At 39.0% G+C, this 25,919-nt stretch overlaps 2 protein-coding genes across 2 annotated transcripts in view; one reads left to right on the top strand and one right to left on the bottom strand.

Moving 5' to 3' along the window:
• The window catches only part of STS (steroid sulfatase), a 94,140-nt gene extending 85,305 nt beyond the window's left edge, over positions 1-8,835 (bottom strand). Inside the window, exons 1-4 of the mRNA XM_061999480.1 lie at positions 8,826-8,835; positions 6,624-6,682; positions 1,433-1,590; positions 457-578 (exon numbers count right to left, since the gene is read on the bottom strand). Of these exons, the coding sequence (XP_061855464.1) occupies positions 457-578; positions 1,433-1,590; positions 6,624-6,682; positions 8,826-8,835 (349 nt within the window). The remainder of the gene's footprint in view (positions 1-456; positions 579-1,432; positions 1,591-6,623; positions 6,683-8,825) is intronic.
• A 5,439-nt stretch (positions 8,836-14,274) lies between these two features.
• Positions 14,275-25,919, top strand: part of PUDP (pseudouridine 5'-phosphatase) — a 75,393-nt gene continuing 63,748 nt past the window's right edge. Inside the window, exons 1-2 of the mRNA XM_061999342.1 lie at positions 14,275-14,375; positions 24,710-25,002. Coding sequence (XP_061855326.1) covers positions 14,275-14,375; positions 24,710-25,002 — 394 coding nt within the window. The remainder of the gene's footprint in view (positions 14,376-24,709; positions 25,003-25,919) is intronic.

Below are 25,919 nucleotides of genomic sequence, written 5' to 3'. Positions count from 1 at the left end.
TTCTTCCTAATTTTAAGGGCTACTGGAACATCTTAATGAACTGTCCTTGTCAATCCCTCTCATCTCCCCAAAATAAAAATCTGTCTAAACGAAAAGGTTTTGTAAAAACAGAAATGCCTGAGCAGAAAGACTGATGCTGGGTTCTTTTATATCTTTCTAGACGCATATCTGTGATGTTCAGCACTCAAGTTGCCCACCAACATCCTTGGAGCAGCCTGAATTCAACGGGGGAAGCAGGCAAAAAGCTTGGGGTCATTTGGACAGAGAAAATCTCCTACATATATGAAAGATTTCCAATGTTGACCAATTCTGCTGATTTGTTATTGAAATGAGTACCTAACCTGGTAATGATAAAGATATCAAGAAATGCCAGAGAAAAAAATGCATACAGTTTACTGTAAATAAAATACATTATTTATATGACATATATATAAAAATAAAGTAATGAAATTTTACCTGATCTGATAGGATATCGACCTGTCAGGAAAGCTGCCCTGCTTGGAGTACAAAGTGGGGATGCTGCAATATGCTGAGTGAGTGTCACTCCTTCCTCTGCTAGTCTGTCAATATTGGGGGTTCTAGCAAAACATAAGTAGGGAAAAAATAAAAGAATACAAAAAGATGATTATTTGGAATACACAAAGATAATTATTGGGCATGGCGAGATGAAAGCATTTGAGGCAAAAACTATCACGAAAGTCAAGTTAACACTTATTGTATGCATATTATCAAAACCATGATGGTGTTGCAATTCTAAATACTATCATGGCAAATATTTTTACATTAGGTGTCAACACTGAACTGAGACACTGGGGCATTGTGCCAAAAATCTTTTTCTCCACTTTCAAGCCAGTACTAAACTGTGACAACTGCATATATTGTATTGCAGCCTGTTTTCCATGTATTCCTTCACCCAGAACTTTGCTACTTACTTTGCTTTAGCGATGGGGAGAAGTGAAACTGAAGGAAAGCTGTACTTCCTTACATCCTATCTTGGTATCACTCTGTCATTCCCCAGAAAATGTTCCCAGTAAAAAGGGGTAATGCTGTGTGGTAGTAGCAGTTATTAGGTTATGACTCTTTGTGTTAGACTCTAAATTAAAAATGTTTACATGTTTGACATGACTATGTCTGCAATATTAGACCCAGGAGTACATCTAAGTTTCCAAATATACAAGGAAAACGTATCTATGACCAGTCTTATCATGCAGATGAAAATTGGTTCCTGCAGGAAGAAATCCTGTGCCCTAGGTTCTACAGAAAAAACAAAACAAAACAAAACAAAACAATAACAAAAAACAACCTAGGAATGCAGACTGGTTAGAAGCTGCAGCATGCTATAACAAGCCCCTGGCTATAGGGTTTTTTAACTTCACAAATTCATAGAAAAACTAAATATAAAGCTATGACTCCCTCAAATGTATCATCATACCTTAAGGTTCTGTTCCCGTAACATCCCAGGTCTCCAATACCAAGATCATCAGCCATCAGTAAAATGACATTGGGATTTGATGCACTGAGTGTTTTGACACCATTTACGGCACACTTGCAAATTATTAGAAATAAAAAGAGTCTCATCTTCTTCCTGATGTGTAAGAACAGACGGAAAACATAATAGACAGATCTTTTTTAAAATTTGACTGTTAATCTAATGTAGTACTATCATTGTCCTAGACTGTAAAGTAGAAGAGAAAAAGTAAATTAGATTGTATATTTTAATTTGGCTTATTTTGTTTTCCTCAAGAAGTTTTTTGTGTTCTTTTATATTATTTTCTCTCTCATATTTCTTAATTTTTTTTTTTTTGATAGCTAAGTTTTCCTTCCATTCCTTTACACAGAACTAGTTACAACCTCAGTGACAATACTTCTGCATACGCAGGTGCACTATAGAGCAAATAAGGATTTTTTTTTTAATGTGATATGATGAACACAGAAATTGAAACAAGGAATGTTTAAGAAAAAGCTCTTTTCAAATATTTTTAGTATTGCGACCTATAGCAAAATTATGTAAAATTATTTTATATCATATCACCATGTTCTGTAAACAATGCTCATGCTATATCCAACTTAAAGCAGGAAGAAGAATGAATTGTACACAATATTCCATATACCATTATAAGCTTTTATGATAAAGCACAGACTATTTGCAGATGTGCATGCTATGAATGTTATTTCACCTAAACAGGGACTTGTCATATCTCTTTTTTAAACTGCATTGAGTATGCCCTGGCTGAAACTGAGTGCCTCTACCGAGACAGACTGTGTCAGATATACATATAAAAAAATCCCAAAAAAAACAGTCACTCTCTTTTGTCCCTAGTAAAGCTCTCATCTTTTCTGGATATAGGCAGTCTTTTTCAAATGCAGATGAGGCATGAGTCACACCTGCACTCTGGATTATGCTGGGACAAGAAGGAAAGCTGAGGAAACCAAGACTGAGGTAGAAATTTGAAAGTGAAAGAACAGGAAAAGGAACTAGAAACAAGAAAGAATGGGGACAGTAGGTCAAGAAAGAAAAATCTTGTAAATCAGTGAGTTATGGTAGATAAAAGTAACTGGAGATAAGATAAAGAAGATGAAGCTGGAAGAGTGGGTACAAAGAGACTAAACATCAAGGGAGACAGATTCATAAATCAGTGAGGTGTGGTGGGTAAAAGTATCTGTAGAGAAGATGAAGTAGTCACAACTAGAAAAGCTTGACTGACTTAAATAAATAGGTAGGGAAGCTTGAGATACAGCTGTAATGAGGATTTCAAGTTGAAATGAGGAGAAATGGTAGAGGGTTTAAGAAACTGGGATAGTGGATAAGAAAACAAATTGAGGAAAGGGGGTGAGAGAACTGGGAACGCCTGGTATAAATTGCTGAGGAGTTATGTTTAAGGTAGATAAAAAGAACTGATTGGAAAGAGCCTGGGTAGATAAGACTTGAGACTGACACAAGTAAGAAGAGATGACAGTGGGGATAAACCAACACAAATTGGGACTTCTGATTCCCACCCTTCATTATTCCCATTCTGTCAGAAGGTATAGGTGCAAAGAGGATGTTTACTTTTTCCCTGTTAGTTCACATACAGATAAAACACAAATTAATATATTAACTGATTTTTACTACTTAATGTATGCTTCATAACCCATTGAGCTCATTTTGATGACTACAGTTCTAGTTCAGACTTGAGCTGTGTCATGGTTTTGTGAGGAGTTGCTTTTGCTTGGTAACAGGGGGAGGAGACTGCAGTGCAGAACCGGTAAAGAGTTCTCGGACTTTCCCCTGGCTCTATGGTTCAGATTCAACTCTGGCACGGCTGGGCCAATCTGTTGTCTCTGTCATCACTATTTAAGAATGGAAATTTGAAGTGCATGGGAGGAGGTGGAGCAGTGGTATGAGATGGAGGTGACCTTGCAGACCCCACATTCAGAGAAGGAAGATGGAAGGAGGAGCACTGGACTGGAGATCCCTCTGCAGCCCATGGAGAGAATGCAGGTTATGCCCCTGCAACCCATGGAGGGCAATGGCAGGACTGAGAGCCACCTGCAGCTCCAGGTGAATACGCCTGGACCGGCAAGAGACTGTGTGAGGAGGTAGCCATGGCACAGGCCGTGCTGGGGAGGCTGCAGGCCCCAGAGACTCACATAGGAGGCAGACAGGAGCTGCAGTCCTTGGGATGAACGTATGTCAGAGTTGCCTATGCAGGGCCACCAGGTGTTTGAGAAACCCTGCACTAGAGCACGGAGGGCTGTCGAGGAACCTATCAGCCCTGAGGAGAGACAAATGGCAGGAGCTATCAGGAAAAGACTGAAACCCCCATTCCCTGCCCCCCTGAGCCATTCAGCAGGGGGATAAAGACACCAGGATCAGGGGCCTGAGCCCGGGAAGAGGGGAGGGGTGAGGAGAAGGTGGTCTTAAAGGGCTGGTTGTGCTCTTCATCATTGTACCACTCTGCAGCATTTTCTGTTTGTTATGTTTTGGGGTTTTACGGTTATATTTAGGCTGATGGTGGATTAAACTATTTACTGTATTCTTCCTCAAGCTGAGTAGCCTTTTCTGTTTTGTCCAGGACCCTAAGTGGCAATTAAGCTCTCCCTGTCCTAGGGAGTTCTAAAGTCTGTACTTCAGTCAAATCATGGTCTTTTGTCCCTGGATGGGTCTAAACCACAACAAACTGGCAGTATCTAAAGATCCCAGCCTTATCCCAGTGGCAGCAGATTGTTACCTGGTTTGCTCCACCGGAAGAAATCTACATAGTTCCAGACATGGAAAATGCATACACAAACTTTAAGATGAAAATACTAAACACAGTTCTGCTTGACGGGATGTATCTATCCAACCCTCCATCAAATTACCATACTAATGAAGCTGCTTAACAGCTGCCACAGTACAGACTCTTAATCTGCACAGTACTTTCTTCTCTGAAGTGATAAACAAGTGTGAATTGCTTCACATGTATTGCAAGAGAAAAACTATCAACTAACTGATCCCACAGGTTAGGAACAACAACCTGCCCATATCTTATGCTTCTATTTCTTTATTTCAACTACAAGGATCTATGAGGCCCAAGGTAATAGAGAAGTTTAAAAAGATGAGATATATGTTGGTGACATCATATATAGAGTTGCATGGATGCTTTGAAGATCTTCACATTTAATTCATGGAATCACTGAGTGCCCTTGATTTTGTCGTAGGATTGTCAGAATAAAATGTAGATATATATGCTCCTGCCACTAATACAAAAGATACAAAGCTACTTGGTTTTGCAAGTTTTACAAACAGTAATTCTAAGTTTAATTCAACTGGTACAAACAAAACATCCAAACTAGGAAGACGGGTTCATTCCCTAGAAGGCTGTGCTGCCATTCAGCAGGATCTTGACCAGCTTGAGAGTTGGGCAAAGAGGAATCTCATGAGGTTCACCAAGAATAAGTGCAGAGTCCTGCATCTGGGAGGAACAACCCCATGCACCAGTACAGGCTAGGGGTCGAACTGCTGGAGAGCAGCTCTGCAGCGAGAGACCTGGGAGTCCTGATTGATAATAAACTAAACATGAGCCAGCAATGTGCCCTCATGGTCAGAAGGCCAATAGCATTCTGGGATGCATCAAGAAGAGTGTAGCCAGCAGGTCAAGGGACATTCTGCTCCCCCTCTACTCGGCCCTGGTGAGATCTCATCTGGAATTCTGTATCCAGAGAGTCCAATGCAGGGCCACCAAGATGATCAGGGGACAGGAGTATCTTTCTTATGGGGAAATGCTGTGGGAACTGGGGCTGTTTAGCCTAGAGAAGAGAAGACTGAAGGGAGATCTCATTAATATCTATAAGTTTACAAATGGTGGATATCAGGAGGTTGAGACATCCCTTTTTTCTGTTCTGTCCAGTGATAGGACAAGGGGTAATGGGATGAAGCTGGAACACAAAAGGTTTTTTTTACTGTGAGGGTGAGGAAGCCCTGGCACAGGCTGCCCAGGGAGGGTGTGGAGTCTCTTTCCTTGGAGATCTTCAAGACCCATCTGTGTGAATTTCTGTGCAATCTGATCTAGGTGGACCTGCTTCTGCAGTGAGGTTGGACTAGATGATCTCTAAAGGTCCTTTCCAACCCTTATCATTCTGTGATTCTATGATTCTGCTGTAGAAGTTATTTAGCCTCTTCCCATAACATTTTAAATAAATCTACACAGCTATCTTCAATAGCTGTGTTGAATATGAAACAGATACTTTCAAAGCATCTGAAAATCCTGTTGTTTGGATCTACTCCTGCAGAAGTTAGCCTCATTTAGTACCACCATTTCTCACCTTCCAAATCAGGAAAAAAAAAAGTGATTGAAAGATGTCTCTAATACAACATTGCTGGTTATCTCTCAATTCTGAAGGAGTATCCATAGACACTCTTAAACATTCACTATTTGTGTTCACCTGATATCATGTCCCTGAGGTGAAATCAACAAAGAAACAGGAAAAACAAAATAATCGCGACAACTCTGATCTCTCTGGTGTCCTCTCTTTGTAGCAGATTTTAACGCATCTTGAAGGGAAGTGCTTGGAAAGCAAAAAAAAAATTGGGTGGATGAAATTGAGTGGAATGGACAACAGCAATGAAATTCAGCTGAGTAAAAAGAGAAAGACATGAGAAGAATGCAGCTCTGAAAATGTTGAGGCTCATCTGTGTCACACTAGGGTTTTTCATGGTGAAAAGACAGGCAAGTGCAGCTCTAACATTAAAATGATTACACTAAATGTAAGCTTCCATTTAACCTAGTATTTGGTCTCCAAAAGCAGCCAATAGAAATACTTAAGGAAAGAAAGTTAAGAAACTTGGCAAGTACATTCTTTTACTAGTGAAACCTCCTCTAGCTTTTGGCAGCGTGAGTTTAGGGTATTTTGGACAGGAGACCACTGTCCTCAATAGCTGCTTGTGGATCTTTTTACCTTCATGAATTTGTTTTAGTCCATTTTACACTCATAAAAGTTTTGGTTTTTTGCACTGAATCAATTGGATTTTTTTCTCACTTTTACAATGTCTTTGATGTTCCTGCAGTAGGCTCCAGCTTTGGAGGCTTATATGTTAAGATTCAGGTGGCCATGTTTTTCCTTAATTGCATTTGGGATACGTTGGTGCAATTTTTAATCTCTATTTCAATTTTCCTATGATATAATAGGACTAATATTACCTTCTTTCTTCCCAAAGTGGCTACTAATTGAATAGATTTAAGAGGGGTGCTTAATTTCCCAGAAAGAGAGCCATATAACAATATGGATGAAAACAAATAAAAGATATAATCCAATATTTGTTGATACTTCATATGAATTTACCAAACACTTATTTTTATCTGTCTCCTTTAAAAAATGTTGACAGGTCATACAGAATTTGAAGAGTTGTCTTTTCCACACACCCCTCACCCCTCAGATTATTGGCTCAAGATACAGCTTGTTCTGAGTACTACAGACACATGGATCACTTTACAAGAACTGTTATGAAACTTTTTTAAACCTCTCTTCCCACCTGGATCACCCCAGCATTTTTATTGTTTGATCAAAGAATTTTTCTCTAAACTACTCTTCTAATGTAACAGAACCTTTGAGAAAAGGTTTAATATACTTTATCCTTGAAGGTATAGTGTTTTCTGATGAAATAAGCAACATTTAAAGATATTCACCTCATTAAATAATGCTGTGCTATCCTTAAGCAATATGAAACCTTTACTTTGCTTAACTGAACTCCGGAACTCAAAAAAATTTCCTTAAGTCATAAAAATGACACTGTGAACAAACAAGAAGAAAATCCTGCCCTCCATACGATTCTGCAAAGAGAAAATTACTAGGCTTCATGAGAAAATGAAGCCTAAGTTCTTTAATTGTCACAAATTATTAAGTAATATAATACACTATTAATAATTTTCTGATATCAGCTTCAGATTTTTTCAAATCTCTCAGTTAATTACTCTCTTAAAAATCAGTCATAGCTGTTGCATCTTTTATGTAATATGACTGTGAAAAGAGAAATAAAATCATATATTTTTGGCCTGCTCCTAGTGCTAATTCTTTTAGGCAAACATTACTTTGCATTTACAAGGTAAGATCATCCAAAAAATTAGTTATGGTGTCCTAATTCACCACTGTTAACTTAGTCTCAGTAATGTGATTACTTCTAATATTTAGTTTTATAGTATAAAATCACTATTTCTTAATGCCAATTTTTCAATATTTTTTTACTTCTCCTCCTCCCTGGTAAGATACCTCCTCAGACTCCTCTCCAGCCCTTGGAGCCTCCACATTTTCCCAATGTGCTCTTCCCATTTTTTTCAAGTCTGGGCACATTTGATGTGCTTCTTAGTTTTTGTTTCCTTTTTTCTTTGACAAAGCTTAAGTGATACAGGAATCTTCCATCCTAGCTATTGGTAACACACTTCAGATTTAATGACAGATTAGGACAACTATTTGTTTCTCAGGTTGGAATTGTTTTACATTCAGCTCTCTCATCATGTGGGCAAAAGAGGGCTGGATCTGTCTGTAAACTGATACCTATAGCTGTAAAAAAGCTGGAATGCTTTTCTGAAAAGTGTCGTTAGATTTTAATATCCATCCTCAGGTAACTATGTACATAAATTAAAATCTGTATTAAATTAATTGATTAAAAGTTGCCTTATAAGACAGAAATTTCACTTAATGTGAGCTGGAAAAAACCACAAGAACAAATAATCATGTTTCTTGTACAAGAATGATTAATTACTGGATCTGAATCAAATAGAAAATAAGCCACACAGATAATCATCAGATATGTGCTTAATTTAGCTATCTTTTTAAAATAGTCTCTCAAGAATTTGCTAGTTTCACCTCAACTAAATTACAAAACTTAATAGCAGTATCAATAAATAATAAGCATTATTTCAGGTAGTGTTATATAACCTGAATGGAAGATAAGATTATCTTTTGTGATAAAATGTCACTATTTTATTTGTAATAAAAAACCTATGTAATTACATACACATATCAGAGTATATACCCTTTTCTATGATTACTATTTCACAATATTCCTTCTGTTAGTCAAATGCTCATTAGAAATTTGAGTATGGGCTCTGGTCAGCAATATAATACAAGGGAAACACAAGTGATCATCCTGTTTGCCAGTTATGCACCATCCTGAGAGAAATAAAGCTTTTAATTTTTTTCTTTTTTAAAAAACTTCTAATGAATAGCCATTAGTGCCTGTGCCAAGTCACTTCCTGGAAATCAGAAACAAATGTTCTAAACAATTCAAAGAAATCTTACAGATTCAGTAATTACACATCACTAAAACGTGTGAGCATGTATGAAGGATACAACTCTGCTGTCTTTACCGTTCACCATGTCACAAGGATTTCAGGTCTGTATCTCTCCACATATTTTGTGTTTAGCATAAATATAAATTAACATTAGATATTGCTGGAGTACAAATATGAGAAAAATGAAAAAGCTTTGTTTCTGAAATCCTTGTCAACTTCAGTAAATACTACATTATGTTGACTGATGTGTATTGACATTAATCATAGCTATTGACATATTCTATTATTAAGTATCTAATGTATATGCCTATTAGAATAAGAACTTTATATATACTACCCAATGTAATAAGCCTTTACATACATTGAGGGCTTAGATAACTCCTATATATATCTATTAAATTTTTATATATCTATATGTATAAAAATAATAGTTTTGAAAGCTACTGTTTTTTTTAATATACCACAGCTAGATGATGCGTGAAATTACAATTTTTTTATACTGTTTTTTTCCAAGAGTGTCAAAGAGACATGAGGAAGCAGAATTTGTTTGACTAAACTTTGTACTTCTGTTTTTATGACAAGCAAACAGATAAAGTCTTTAGATTTCTGCAGGACTGTGAGAATTAACAGAAGAGTTTCTCTATGTCCATTTGAATAGATTTGGATTTTATAACACAATATTGTGTTTTTCTCTGTCTAAAACCACTTTTCTAGTCAAAGTGGTTTACCAGAGAAATTGCAGTGAAATGGCAAGTTTAGGTTTTTTTTGATACATGAGGCTAGCAGGTAGCACATCAATAAAATTATCATGTTTTATTTTTTCCAAAAGGTTGTTTTATTTAGTGAAAAATGAGGTTGCTTTTGCATTAATTTGTTCTAAAATTGGGGGGATTGATATTATTTTTAAAACAGCTCTATTGTTATTTATACTTGCATTATGATAATACTCAAGGGGTCTCAATAACAGCTGATTGTACCAGATACTAAAAAAATAGAAAAGGTTCCATTTAGCCAATATTAATTCTACTCATGTATAAATTAAATGCCTAGATGGCCCATATTGACTAAGCACTCAGGGTGCAAACCATCTGAATTTATTAATCTTAAAGTTACGTGAGAGTTGTAGTGAATGGAGTTAAATCCAATTGGCAGCCAGTCACCAGTGGTGTTCCCCAGGGCTCAGTGTTGGGGTCTGTTTTGTTTAACATCTTTATTAACGATCTGGATGAAGGGAATGAGTGCATCCTCAGTAATTTTGCAGATGACACCAAGCTGGATGGGTGTGTAGACCTTGAGGACTGTAAAGCTTTTCACAGAGACCTGGACAGGCTGGATCAATGGGCTGAGGCCAATTGCATGAGGTTCAACAAGGCCAAGTGCTGGGTCCTGCACTTGGGCCACAATAACCTCATGCAACACTACAGGACTAGGGATGAGTGGCCTGAGAACTGTCCTGTGCAAAAGGACCTGGAGGTGTTAATCTACAGCCATCTCAACATGATCCAGCAGTGTGCCCAGGTGGCCAAGAAGGCCAATGGCATCCTGGCCTGTATCAGAAATAGTGTGACCAGCAGGACCATGAAGGTGATTGTCCCCTTGTACTCAGTGCTGGTGAGGTCATACCTTGAATATTGTGTTCAGTTCTGGGCCCCTCACTACAAGAAGGGTATGGAGGTGTTGGAGTGTGTCCACAGATGGGCAACAAAGCTGGTGAAGGGTCTAGAGAACAGATCTTAAGAGGGGGGACGTTTAGCCTAGAGAAGAGGAGGCTGAGAGGAGACATGATCACTCTCTACAACTACCTGAAAGGGAATTCTAGTAAGGTGTGGATTGATCTCTTATCTCCAATAAGGGATGATAGAACACGAGGAAGTGGGCTCACCAGGGGAGATTTAGATTGGACATTAGGGAGAACTTTTTCACAGGGACAGTTGTTAAGCATTGGAACAGGCTGTGCAGGGAGGTGGTGGGGTCACCATCCCTAGAGATATTAAGAAAACACGCAGATGAAATACTGAGGGATATGATTTAGTTTAGTGATGGGCCTGGCAATGTGAGGTTAGTGGTTGGACTCGATCTTAGAGGTCTTTTCCAACTGTGATGATTCTATTATTTAGTCTGAGCTAATTATCTTGGCTTCCTCTCTAATTAATAAGAAGAAACAGGCACCTAAAGAGGATGATTCACCTCTTCTTAAAATTGGTATAATAAAATGTTGGAAGTGATGCTCACGATCTTTTTCTACAGACTAGGAAGAGAGTCTAAATATCTAGTTTAGTCTGGATATATACAAAAACAATACAGTTACATGAAACAAATACCACCTTGATGGTGGGTGGTCTGTGTGCACTCAGCACAAAATATGAAAAAATAACTGTATAATAAAAAAACATTACATTTTTAAATTAGTATAACGTACCCTACCAACCTTATTGGTTCAAAAATTTCTTATTCCATAATTCTACTGCAATCTGAGAACTAGGGACAATTCTTCATGAGTTTTAGTTGAAAATTTTTTCTCCGAGGGATGCATGTAAATATTTTTCCCCTCCAGACTTTCCCTCATCAGTAATCTGATGAGTATTCAATCTTAAACATTTTATTCTTTCATTACTCTCAAATAAAGGACATTTTATATAAGAGTGATCACATCCAACAGCAAGGATTATTTTACAGGAATATTGGTAGATTTCTGATTGAAGTCAGCTATAGCCAATCCTCACAATCACAGATCTGGTCAGATAAACGTTTTCTCTGTAATAGTTCTGATAGTATAGAAATTATATTTCCCAGTATTACTCAAACCAGATATTTCAAGGCACCAAAACAGCCTATGACTGGCCAGTCATTACTAGATCCTGTTATCTTCTTTTGTGAGGTTCTTGTCACAGCAGAAAAAAAAAACCTTAGCTCCTGACATATGACAAGAACCAGTCTGTCAATATGCATGAGCACTGTCATGATTCACATGGGTAGTGCACATTTTGGTCATGTCATTGGAATGCACCAATTTGCATGCTGAAGTATCACATATGTTCCCTTGACTCCCACTGTATCATGACGACACGCTCATTCTTATCATGGGACAGTGATGCACATGCTTGCCTTGTCACATAGGAGGTAGGAGAATAGAAAGTAACAGTGTATTTAACATATGATATATACTTAGATCATTTGATGGAGAAAGAGGTACTGCAAGCAGCCCTCTCCTTTATCTGTCTCATTGCAGAGACTGAGAATAGCTGCAGTAGAAGGTACATAAACTAATGAAGAGGAAATAGTTGTATCTTCACTATTAATTATCAGCACAGGGCCACCAAGATGATCAGGGGAATGGAACATCCTTCATACGAGGAAAGGCTGCGGGAGCTGGGGCTGTTTAGTCTAGAGAAGAGGAGACTGAGGGAAGATCTTATTAACATTTACAAATATCTAAAGGGTGGGTGTCAGGAGGTTGGGACATCCCTTTTTTCTATAGTAGATAGTAACAGGACAAGGGGTAATGGGATGAAGCTGGAACACAAAAAGTTCCACTTAAACATAAGAAAAAACTATTTCACTGTGAGGGTGACGGAGCCCTGTCACAGGCTGCCCAGAGGGGTTGTGGAGTCTCCTTCCTTGGAGGTCTTCAAGACCTGCCTGGACATGTTCCTATGCGACCTGATCTAGGTGACCCTGCTTCTGCAGGGGGGGTTGGACTAGATGATCTCTAAAGGTCCCTTCCAACCCCTACCATTCTATGATTCTATGACTTATATTCAACCTTTGCACTCTTCCCCAGAAAGAACGTATACTGGGGAAAGTATAAGAGTAGAAGATAAAAACAAACCTCTCACAGTTATCCAAACAAAATACCTCTCGTATCTGCATTTGGATTATCTCAGTTTACCAAGCTACTGAAACCAACATCACTTTTTCACGGTAATGTATTGGATGCAGGTGTCAATGCGTTATCAGTGATGGGGCTGCAGGGGGAGGCCTCTGTGAGAGCTGACTGTGCTGCATTAAACACAGTTCCTGTCAGCTCTGCAATGGACATACTGCAGGACAGAGCTAGCTCATGAGCCAAGCTGGTGTAAAAATATTTAAGAAAAGGCAAAAAACACTGCGGGGAAGGAACACACAGAGAAGCGTGGTGGGTGGCAGAGAGAGAACAACAAGGCCAGTAGTAGCAGGCACTCCACACTGGAGCAGGTATGTGCCCAAAAGGACTGCGGCCTGTGGAGGGCCCATATCAGAGAACAGGAAAAAAAGAAGCAACAAGGAGTGGCAGAAGGAAGTGGCTAAGCACTGACTTTGTCCTGCTCTGCCTCCCATTGCTTCACTGAATGCAACCTGCAGCAGTAACACTGACCCATCAATGTGCCCTCGTCGTCAAGAACGCCAACAGCATCCTGGTGTATGTTAGAAGGGCTGTGGTTAGTAGGTCAAGAGAGGTTCTACTCCTCCTCTACTCTGCCCTCATGAGACTCCATCTGGAATATTGTGCCCAGTTCTCACCCCCTCAGTTCAAGAAGGACAGGGAGTTGCTGGAGAGAGTTCTGTGCGGGGCCATAAAGATCATGGAGTGGAGCATCTCCCTTATGATGAAAGGCTGAGGGAGCTGGGTCTCTAGGTTGGAAATGAGGAGACTGAGGGGTGATCTCATTAATGTTTACTAATACATAAAGGGCAGGTGTCAGGAGGATGGAGCCAGGCTCTTCTCACTGATGCCCAATGATAGAACAATGGGCAATGGGTACAAACTGGAACATAAGAGGTTCCAAAGAAACATAAGGAAGAATTTTTTCACTGTGAGGGTGACAGAGCACTAGAACAGGCTGCCTGTAGGTGTTGTAGAGTCTCCTTCTCTGGAGATAGTCAAAACCCACCTGGACGATCTAGGTGGTCTTGTTCTGGCAGGGGGGTTGGACTAGGTGATCTTTTGAGGTCCCTTCCAACCCTTAACATTCTGTGATTCTGTGTAATACAGTGGGAGGAGATGTCTGGAGTGAAGGTGTAGAGACTAGGAAGGTGGAGGAGTGGAATCTGAAATTGAGCCAGAGAAAGTGGGAGGAAAGGTAGTTTTCCTGCACATTTAAATACTTGTTTTTTATTGTTTTCCAATATCACAATAATTGACTAAATATTTAAGCTACCTGGCAATAAATTAAGTTTAATTCCTGACATGGTTTTGTGAGGAGTTGCTTTTGCTTGGTAACAGGTGGAGGGGGTTGCAGTGCAGGCCTGGTAAAGAGTTCTTGGACTTTCCCCCGGCTCTGAGGTTCAGATCCACCTCCGGCCCAGTTGGGCCAATCTGGTGCCTCTGCCATCACTATTTAAGTATGAGAATTTGAAGTGCATGAAGGAGATGGAAGAGAAGGGCCAGATGGAGGTGACCCTGGAGCCAGGAAAAGACAGGAGCGATGTCAGACCAGAGACATCCTTGCAGCCCGTGACGAGAAGTGTAGTCCATGACAGAGGGGGTGAGAGTTGAGACTCTGGGTCAGAAGGAGGGAGCAGTTTAAACCTGAACCCGGAGAAGATGAACTGCGGTTGCAGTGGCACATGCAGAGCTGCCTGGTATGTGGGAGACCCCAAGCTGGAGCAAGGGAGGACTGGCGAGGAGTACTTCTCAGGAGTGAGGTGAGATAAGCAGCAAGAGACATCAGGAAAGGACTGACTGCACCCCCCATTCCCTGCCCCCGGCACTGCTTATGGGGGGAGGAAGCAATGACACTTCTCAGGGATCTGACTCAGGAAGAGAGAAGGGGGAGGGAAAAGGTTATCTTCAAGAGCCAGTTGCACTTCCATCATTTGACCTACTCTGTATTATTTTTCCATTGGATAATTCTGTTTGTTATGGTTTAGTTTGAGGCAGATTAAATTAAGTTCTTTTTTCTTCCCCAAGCTGAGTAGCCTTGTCTGTTTTGTTCTGGACCATAAATAGCAATTAAGCCCTCCCTGTCCTTACGGAGTTATGAAGTCTATGGTACTTAGGTCTTTTGTCCCTAGATGGGCCTAAACCACAGCAATTCCCCATCATTTTGACCATGACAGTATCTGGTAAGTATTTTTCCTGTTTTTATTTCAATCCATGAGTTTTCTCACTCCTGTTCCTCCTATTTACTCTCCCATCTCCCTGGGGAGAGGAGGGAAAAAAGTGAGAGAGTGGCTGTGGAAGTGATTGGCTGTTTGCCAGGGCCAACCTACCACACTTAAAATGAAAAGGGATGAATGGATCTCACGGCAAATTAATTTCATTCATTATCATCACTCAAAAGTTTCTTTGCTGTGATCCAATCCATCCAGATTCTAAATGTGAGCCTTCAACCAGGGATGGAAATGGAAAAGAATTTAAACAAAAAATAATTCTATTTGAGACCAGCTGACTTAATGTGCTGCTAGTGTAAGCAAGACGCTCACCAGACGTACTAGAATAGCTTCTCTGATAGAATAGCTTCTCTGATATGTTCTCACTCTGCAAATAGTCATGAACATTCCTATCCAGGAAACCCATATTAACATGTCATTGATCTACTCACACTCAGTATCTCTTGGATGCAGCTCCTCCAGTTCCACTTGCCCAGGTACTGCTGTTTATCACTCTAATCTTGATCCTGCTGGGTCTCTCTGCTTGACTTTTCACCCCACAACACAGGCTTTTCCACCAGGAAGCAGCATACAGTGCTCTCTATTGGTAACTGCGGCTTTTCCTGTATTAAAACAGCCTCAGCTGCTGGTCTGACAGGAATTTAGTATCTAGATACAGGTCTGCACTTACTAAAATCCACCTAGAGAGAACCCTAGGGGCAGAAGCAAAAACATGTTTATGAGGAAACAAGGTGTATGGAATCCATATTATTAATGAGTCATTACAAAACTACCTAACAAACAATATATGTGGTCAGATTCTGTCAACACGTATTTTGGTTAAATAGGCTTCTCCTCTTTCACCTTCCTCCTTCTTGTCTCAGCATGGCTGTCCAAACATAGTCTTTCTGTATAAAAGCCTGGCAGACACAACCTGCTCAGAAATTATGATTTTTTTTTTCTTACCTCTTCCTTTCTCTAGTGTTTTTGCATCCTATCTTAGTGTTTCCTAATACAGGCAGTGTCCTGATAGTAGCTGTGCTTACCACCAGTTAGCAGGCTGGATGAAGGTGAGATTACAAAGGAGGAGATCAGATTTATTTAATAGCATTTAAAAAATTATAATTAAGTCTTACAGGCTCCACTTTTGAATCAGATATGTCAGATTACATACACTGCACACAAACCAGAGTTACTTCAAAACAATAAGCTTACCTCAATACCTAACTCCTTCCAAAACTATTTAACAGTACATTTCCAATTGATTATTGAAATAGAGTCCATAAACAAAATTACAATCACTTTTAACATTATTTTTTAAACAATCAGAGCTAAGCGGTAAGAGAAAAATCACCGTTGCACAACTGGAAAATGTTCTAGTTCTCAAACACCCTTGCTTGCTTTTTTGTTCAAAAATGCTCTCACAATTCAAGTAAAGCTTATATACTTTTTGACCCGTTGCAGGCAGTGAATGTTCTACTCCACTGTAGTACTTAATAATGAAGTGCATTTTGCTACAAAATCGTTTGCTACCACAGCTGATGGCAAGGTACAGACAAGAGTAGACAGTGCTAGCATCCCTTTCTTTCCTTCTTATATAAAATACATTTTTTAAGTTAATAAGTAAAAGACAACAATGCATATGTTATCACTTTTCATAATTGCTAATTTCCTGCCATGAAGAATTTCCTTTGAGCTCTAAAATAATAGGAATTCCAATTATACAACTTCAGTGTTTACAATGAAACTACACATAAATGACAGACTTTGGGGCAGAAAGGGCATTTTACCTTGCAGCATGGAATTGTTTCAGTTTCTGCCTCTAGTTTTCCAACAAGATGGATGCACATTTACTACTGGTAAATGAGTACAAAGTCCAGTCATGTGAACTGAAACAGAAAGGCGGAAGGGAAGAAAGAAGGAAAACACTGAAAAATTTCTTGTTATACAGCACTGACAGTATTTCTTGATAAGGTGCTACTTCACTCGTAGGAAACAGTCTCACTACATTTTCTTAATGCATATATATATATACATGCCTAACCAAGGCACTTGTTTCAGTTTGTTGCTGAAGATCTCCTGTTACGCTTTCTAAATGCTGTTACTTTGCACCTTATTTTGGGAAAACAAGGGCAGTGACAGAATCTGAGGTATGTTTCTGCTTTCTATAAAAATGCAAAGGGTTCCTGAAGTTATGTACATAGCAACTTCTAAGAAACTGTACTAATATGTCTTTTTTAGGCATAGTTTCAGATCAGTGTATTTCAAACTTTTCCACTGGATGCATAGAACTTTTTAGAGCTTCTCTCTATATAAACACAGTATACCATAGCCCATTCTCATTTAGTCACTGTGCATTCTCCTAGAAATTATATGTGCTCCCTGAAAACTACTGCTCCCAGAAAGTTCAAGAACCCTAATATGAAAAATTGTTCATTAAACTTTGAGAAGTGCTAGCTAGCTTACTCCATCTCCTCCCTCCACTCCAAATTATGGAACTTGATCAGAAAGAGAAAGATGTCCAAAGATGTGCAACAATCGATGCCAGTGAAACTTAAGAGAATCCAAGCCTTACATTCTCAATTTTCTTTCAGGCAAAATATTGAAGCTAACAATGACTGGGAGAAATCAAACTGAACCAATATTTTTGAACAGCTGTCTAAATGCAAAGTTTAAATTACATTTTTCTGTGGTTCAAGAAATCAGTACAGCTTGTTCAGAGTTTTTCTTCTGTGTTTTTCCTCTCTCTGCTTTAAAACAAGATTGTACTGTAACAACTCTGAAACAATTTTAAATTGCCAACCTTTTATTTGCTCAAAGAGAAACAGGAAATACTAGCTCTGTCTTAAACCCTTGAAAAAAATCTGCACTTATTGTATTGCAGTTGTTGAAAGCATTAACAAGTGAAGATAATTTTATAACATTGTGTTAACATCCCTAAAATAAATAACCAGTTAATTTTTAAGCATTTTGTTTAACCATAATTTAGACAGTACTGAGAAAAAAATCCTCCATATATACATAAGAACTACAACAGATGAGATACAACATCCATTGGTAAAACACAAAAATAGTTCTACCTCAAGTTTCTAATGTACATACACTGCAACTCTTTGAAGATGTATAACTATTTACTCACAATAAATAATTATTAAGCAACATTAATTAAAAAATTTATAACAATGTAAATTGGAAAAAGTAGTGATAAAACAAGGATACATATGCCAAAATACAGATGGATTGAATGAAAAGACGACTTGTATGTGCTAATTAATGTGACGATTCAAGACATTTTATATGGAAAACCACAATACAGAATGAAAAGCTTTATTAATTCTTACAAAAATATTATGCAAAAAATTGTGATGGGTTAATGAGTAAAAAACCCAACATCTTCCTCCCCCACTCTCCTACTCAAATCTGAGCACTAAGTAAAGACTGAATGGAGGGGTTTTGTTTGTTTAGTTTTTCTTCACATTTGATTAGAAATCCATAAAGGGTGCTAAAGTGACAATTACTCAGTTATTTCAAAGCATAAGTAAGACAGAAAACTCAAATGCTAACAGAGCTACATATAAGGGTTTAGCTGGGATAACATAATGGCTATGCTATGTAAGAATTAAGATACAGGTTTTGCAGTTGATAAATCCATAGCTTCTGACTCCTTGTTCAGGCTACCTCAAGCCACAAACAGGATCTTTAAAGAAAGATAGGCTTGAACAGGAAAAGAAAAGATATTTTGTTGGACCTACACAATGAAGCTTTTAAACACTTCCTGGATGTAATAAAAAGCAGATGAATATGCATGTCCCCATCTTTTGCCAGGTCCTTCAAGAAGCAACAATCACCTAGGTAAATATACTAAAAAACTGCAAGTAGGTGAGTGTTTATCTCCACCAACCTCAAAAAGCTTTAGCACAGATAGCATTCAGAAGACACTGGTAGAGATTTGGGAACCGGAGTGACATCTACTAGGTGAAGCTCTGTGCTTCCTGAAGCACATAGGCTTTACTCTGAGCTCTGAAACTCAACAAGACAGCCTAACCCTACATCATTTTAGGATAACAGGGTGGCCAGTCTCTGGATGGAATATCCTACTTAATTAGGATAGAGAGCCATCATGACATTGGAAGCCTTGTTAATGGCTTTTGGAAAATCACATTAGTCTATTTTTTTTCCAGATGAGGATATAATTGTTGGCCTTAAAACGAAAATCCAGTGAAAAACAGATTATGGTGCCAGGCTGTCAAACATGGTCATTAATATAATTCGCATTTCCTACTGCTGGTAGTAACCTCTGGTCTAAAAAACACAGACAACATTTTTGAAATGTTGATACAACAATTCATTCTGTAACATACCTTCTTGCAGATAACTGTCTTATCAGGCTTGCAAGATAATTTTTCATACTTGGAAATGCAGAAGAATCTTTCAAACTGTATGAAGAAGTAGTGAGCTCTTCAAGGGCTAGCTCTTTCAGTAAAGTATAAAACCGACTACTCTTAATAAATGAGGATACTGATAGAAGTGATCCATAAAGAAAAATTTAATTTGGACAGCAGGCAACAAAAGTTTTCATCTTTTGGCTTGGTACAAAATGGGGAACAACCTGACTAAGCAGCAGTAGTAAAAAAACATTCATAAGAATTACAAATAATTAAAGAACAAAAGAAAACTACGGTAAAAATGGTAGTTCACTTCATGTTCAGTTCAGTTCTTGTAGTGCCCAATATGCTGGTGCTTACAAAGCATGTTTGACGTTGGCTGACCACAACAGCATGTTCTGAAGTATACTACCAGTGCATGACTGTGTGTCTGCACATGTAGGGAGAAAGACAGGGCAGTAGCTTCAGGTGGGAAGAGAGGAATTCCAAAAAAACGACTTATGGCTTGGCTGGGAGGTACATTAACTCCTGTAGTCAAGGTAAAATCATAGCTCCCCTAGACAAGAAGATCCTGTGTATCTACTATATAGATGATCAGGGGACTGGAGCATCTTCCTTATGGGGAAAGGCTGCAGGAACTCAGGCTGTTTAGTCTCAAGAAGAGGAGACAGGCTGACCAAGAGGCTCAGTGTGCTAGAACCACTGCAAAAAAAGAAAAAAAGAGAAAGGTTGTGGTACTGTACAATAGCTTCCAACAGTCTCTCTGTACTACCTAGGCTGATAGTATGTTTACCCTGATCATGTAGACATTCTGGCCTGTCAGCAAGCTCATTTATCTCTGCTTGACTTTTCTTGGCAGAGAAAAAATTCTAAGGGCATGCAGCCACAAAGTTAGGAGAATGTCTAAGCTCTCAAGATTCAACTCTCCAGATTGATATATGCCTGGTGGGAAACAGACATTTAAGACCTGAATCTGGAGCATTACAGGTCAGTGGCTAAGCAACCTTGTGACCCAGAGAATCACAATTCCTTCTCTCTCTTTTCCATCTGAAGATGTAATTACTGCAGCCTTCGAAGAGGTTGAGCTTAGGAACACAAGACTGAAAAGGACCACTGGAAGGGTGACAGCATTCAGTTCCACTCTTATTGCCATCAAGCAAATGATGGATGTCTTGCTTAGGAAGGTTGACAGAACACATATTCTACATGGCTCTGTAAATACAAAATGTTTCCTATAATCTCTAACAATCAAACTGTAGTAAAATGAAAAAAGCCATAAAATTCACATACAAACAAAAAAGAAAATGATGGGACATTTCCAATATTTTAGTCTCCTGCAACAATGGAAACTTAGATAAATAAAGTTGCAAATTATCCTACAGAGGAAGCCCATATCACAGAGGAAAAGCTGAACAAAATAAAACACTTCTGATCTTATCTGGATAAAATCTCTTCTGCCCCAATCTTTCCCACAGTTTAGGGGTAAGTGGGACCCACCTATTAAGCACTTGAAGATTTCAGCTTCAATGATACTGTTAATCACCTAAAACCCCACCTGTGTGCAGTCAATATTTTACTGGCAGAACAAAAATGATGTCAAAAGGCTCATTCATAAGCCATAGAGGAGAGAAAAAGATTCTGACTGAAATGGAAACAGAAAAAGGCCCTGATGCATGGTATTAAGGCTTCATTTCCTAGTTTCAGAAATGATTCTGTTGCAGGATCCCACCACTTCACACAGGAACTGATAACTAAAAATATCTCAGACCTCATTTCTTCTTGTGTGCTTGGTTGGCTTTTCTAGATTTTCAACCCTCAGTGCTGCTTAAGAAACTTTTTACGGTGTCTGATCTAAATTTATAGATGACTAATGTATATCTCGTTCACTTTATTCTCCTGAAGCACAACACATCATTTTTCTTGCCTTTGTAACTAACTCACTTGTAATTGGTGGTAAATATCAAAATCCAGATGATGGACAGCTCTCCTCTCCCTACTTGACTGGCCCATGTGATTGAATAAAGAGGTTATACTCCCTTTTAACTTAAGTAATCAATAAACCATGACTTAGATCAATAGGTGTATGGTATTAGTTAATTGCCTTAAGATATATGCTTATCTTCCCTTTTGCAATCATAAAAATATGAACTGAAACAGAAACATTCCCTTAATTCATATTCTTAGGGTAAAAAGTTCTTCTTTGGTGACATCCAGCACTGCAAGGGGTTTCATTTTCTGAGGCCTTATAGGCTGAAGTATAGCAACTGTTGTTAATCTCAGCTGATACCTGAATTAAATAACATTTAACTATAAGTCATTCCACATAATTTGGTACTAATAGTGGATTTAACAGCCGTTCATGTAAATCATTGTGAAAGCTTTTAAACTACTGGATTTATTCAAGTATTTAAATTATTTTTCATTATTCAAATAAAAAAGGATTATAATCTGTTTATCCTCTTTGCCAAGGCACCTGCAGAAAAATAAAGTCACTTCTGTATGATGTTCCTACCAATGATATAAAAATATGTAAGTGAATCCATGTTTCATGTACAATATGAAGTAGTGAAAGAGGAAACTGCAATTTTTGAGTCAAGTGTATTACCTAAGAAATCATTTAAGCAGGAAAGGAACTTTGTCATATTTCAGTGATATGGAAAACTGTTTAGCTTCATGGTAAAGAAAACCCAATCAAACATACAAGGATTAAATTTAAAAAAAAAAAAAGTTTATGAAGTCTGTATATATAAAACACATACTTAATACCACCATGGATAGGCACCTGAGTATTTTCACCTTCTCACATGCAGGAACAACAACCGATTTTAACATTTCATTACAAATCCAGAGAAAGTAGAGCTGTTTGCAGTAAGGGCTACCTATAGGCAGCTAATTTTCAGTCATTCAAAAACCTGGATAGTCAGCATATACGTGTACCACATAACACCGTAAAATGTAAAACTTACCAACGATTTATCCACCTGCTTTGGTATACAGAGACAGCAAGACCCATTCCAAAATGTACATGAAATAAACTGTGTTCTTCAGACTTCGCAGGACTCATCCACCTATGTAATTACATCTCAGTAACCCAAGTCCATCCTTCTCAGTAAGCAATATGTCCAGTTCATAGACATACAATGGTTTTTGTACCTCGATCCCAGTATGCTTCTCTCAAAAGTTATTGAGGTTCTCATCACTTGAAATAGACTTAAGACAAATAATAATTTTTAAAAGTAAACAAGAAGAATCAGTTCTTAATCTCAACTTCTTCTCACTCCTTAAAAGAATTCAAACCAAATAGTACCTTTGAGACACATAGTTAGAATAAAACTTAGATCAGCATTTTCACTTACTTGTACATCTAGAAAACTATGGTCAGCCATAAATTAAAAGTTGTGTTTGGATTTTTATCTGCTTTCATTCCGTTGGTAAGAAGACTTAGTCATGCTGAATAAACCTAAACAGATTGTCTACACTCGGAAGATTTACCTGTGTTTGAATATAGCTTTGAAGAATCAAGTAAGCTAACATCACTGATTATCTCTGATGAGACAGAGTAAAGCAAAGCAAATTGAGGTCATCAGCCTGTCACCTAACCTGACAGTCTTCAAACTTGCACAATAAGATTTGCAGTACTGACCACTTAACCATAAAAAGGTTTATCTTCTGTATTACATTTGAATTTTGTGGGGTTTTTTTTAAATCAAAGTTGTCTTCAGGATTTATTTCTATTTTAAATATTGAAGATTTTTGCTGAAGACTTATGTTTTCTGAGATGAACTGTTGTTTTAGATGCTAAAAATAGTAAATATCTCCCCTTTTGGGGAGAGTAGATGAGGTGGAGTTACAATTGAAATACTTAAGCTTTTCTCTAATTAGAATATTAATCAGGATAGCTGACTGATGTAGCTTTTACTATTAACAAGTACAGCTGTAGCAAATACAACTAAAGACCAATTTTTTAGAATATTTGATAATTAAAAAGTGTCTGAATCCACTTCAGGTACAACTGCCATACAAACTTATTACTCAATGTCTTGAAATTTCTGCCACAATAGTTTACAGTCTTAGAGAACAAACATGTTCACAGAAGAACACTGCCATTTTAAGTATTGAAACTACTTTTTTATTCCTCTCAACAGATGAACACTTTTTTTTTTTTGGACGTGCTGTATTGAAGACTTTACATTCTATTGATTCTAGCTATGCTCCCACCTAAGTGAAGTACTATGGAAACTAATTCATTTGCTGTCTGAAAAAAAATTGTAACATTGCCTTGTTGCAGTGTTTACGACAGAAACAGTAGAGCTGTGAGTATTCTTTAGCTGTGGGCATTCTTCACTTTCATATTGTAAGGCTACAAAGCAAAATTTGATCTGGAAGCACAGGACTCATTTTCTTAAATCTATGCAAGAACTAACAGATGAATGGCATTTTAAAAAGACTGTATGCTGTGCAGTCTTTTTCCCTGATTATATAGGCAGGCCTAAGGAGCATTGTTAAATATAATCATCACAAAGTGATACAACTTCAAAATAAAAAACAGAAAGCCAAATCAAAACTCAAAAAACTTTTTTATTATTAAAAAAGGTACAAGTAAATGCCAAGGGTGTTTTGTCTTATTTCCAAGACAGGAGAAGGTATGAGGGCTTTGTGTTTGATATTTCTCACAAACATAAGGTGAGGGTTCTTTTACACAATACATTTTTGGGGTAGGTAGGATGTTTAAAGGGACTCAATTATGACACCTACAGTTAGGACTTCAAAAAACACCATTAACTTGCTAAAATGGTGAATTCAAATGAATTGCTGAGAGGCCTACCCACAGGCAAAAGAGACAGGACTTCCCTCACACAAAGCTGCAACTAACCATTGCCTTCACATAGAACTGCAAAGCAGTACCAATCTTCAGGCTGGTAGTTCACCTTGTGAGCCCGATCCAGCTCTTTTCATGTCTACTTCTGCAATTGGTATTTGAACCATCTTGATGCCCAGTGGTTACCTGTATGAAAAAAAAAAAAAAAAAAGAGGAAAGACTGGTAAGGAAGGCTACTTCATTCCCTTACAACTGCCCAGTCAAAATTGGATCATGTGTCTGTGAAGGAAGATTTCTCTTATCTCAAGAATACTGGCTTGTTTCTTGAACTTCAGAATACCTTCAATATTTCAGAAAAGAAAAAAGCAAACACCCAAAATAATCCACAATCAACTATTCTGGCACTGGGTAACCCTTAACAGATAGGGTTACACACCATGATTTACTCTTTTCTCATAGTACTACATCGCGCCTTTTGTTTATGGATCCAGTTAGGAACCAGCTGTAATATTATCCTTTTAAATCTCTACACAAGTGCTCCAAAGCTTTGCAAAGAAAACACTAACACGTCAAAAGGCGAACAGACTCATAGTCTCTCCCGCAAGAAGTACCAAACGAGATTTAACAACAAAAGTCTTCCACCAGAAGAAGTCCACGAAGAGAAATGGACTTTGCTTTTAAAGGAAAACGCGAAAACAAATAAAAAAGGCCATTCCACCCCACTGGCCGCCGGACCGTCCAGGGCGCTACCGGCACTCATATCCCACGACTCTGACTCCCCGGTTCAGCCGTGCCTCTCAGCAGCCCCGCTCCCCACGGACTCCCGCCGTTGCCTCCGAGAGCGCCTGCGCCACCGCTGCCACGCCGGCTCCCGGCTGCTCAGAACTCGTCATGTCTGCTGCCTCCTCGTCTTCCTCCGAGGCCGCGCTGCGGCCGGTTACTCACCTGATCTTTGACATGGACGGTCTCCTGCTGGGTGTGTAGCCTTCACCACTCTCCTCTGCCGCCGCTACCCCCCTGTGACTCCCAGCCCGCTCTGATCGGGCGGTTTGCGCCGCTAGGCTCGGCCCGCCAGGCCGGTCGGTGAGGGGCCACAACTGGCGCTAGGCAGCCCCCTCTCTTTCTCTCCCCTCCTTTCCCCGCCCCACCACGCCGCCCCTCCCCAGAGGCGCCTCCCCGGCCTAGGGGAAGAGAGCTGAGGCAGGCTGACCCCTCTGGCTGCGGGTTTACAGCCTCTGGGCGGGCAGCCAAGGCACCCCAGGCGGCGTTGCTTCAGCCGGGTTGAAGAGAGCAAAGGGGAAACGATCTAATCTCTTCTTTCATTCTCCCGCCAAGCCGCGCCTTTCGTGGGCAAATTTCGACTGAATTAAAAGACCCGCGGCCGAGACTGAAAATGGCACCTTACCCTTAATGGTAGAGGATGGAATGGGGCTAGGGTGGCCGTGAGGGATAAACTGGTGTTACAAGCCAAGGGAAGACGGTGTGGGGAATTGGTTTCCCGCTTGCAGAGCAGGAGGAGCCCAAGGGCTGCCACACTGCCCAGTGCCTAGACATGTGTACGAGAACAGCAACTCCCTTACCTGGGGCTTGCTTCTGGAGTGCACAGTATGACAGAGCATTTTTGAGCATTTTTAAGCATTTACAGTTGCAGTCTCCTACTGGAAAGTCTGGAAACCACTGTGATAGTCATCTCTTAGTTTTTGTATAAGTAGACTCTCAGCTTTGCGTGATTATTCTGAAGTCTTATCATCTCCTTTGCTGCAACTAGATTGCATCTTGAGGTTTGAATAGTATGACTAGAACGGTATTTAAGTCTGTTCTTGACTATTTGTTGAATCAGGGCCTCTGCTCATGTCTTCTGTAGAGCACTAGACTATTTTTGTATGTGATTTG

The sequence above is a fragment of the Colius striatus genome, chromosome 1 (assembly GCF_028858725.1).
Source record: "Colius striatus isolate bColStr4 chromosome 1, bColStr4.1.hap1, whole genome shotgun sequence".
NCBI lineage: Eukaryota > Metazoa > Chordata > Aves > Coliiformes > Coliidae > Colius > Colius striatus.
This window is presented reverse-complemented; position numbering and strand designations above follow the sequence as displayed.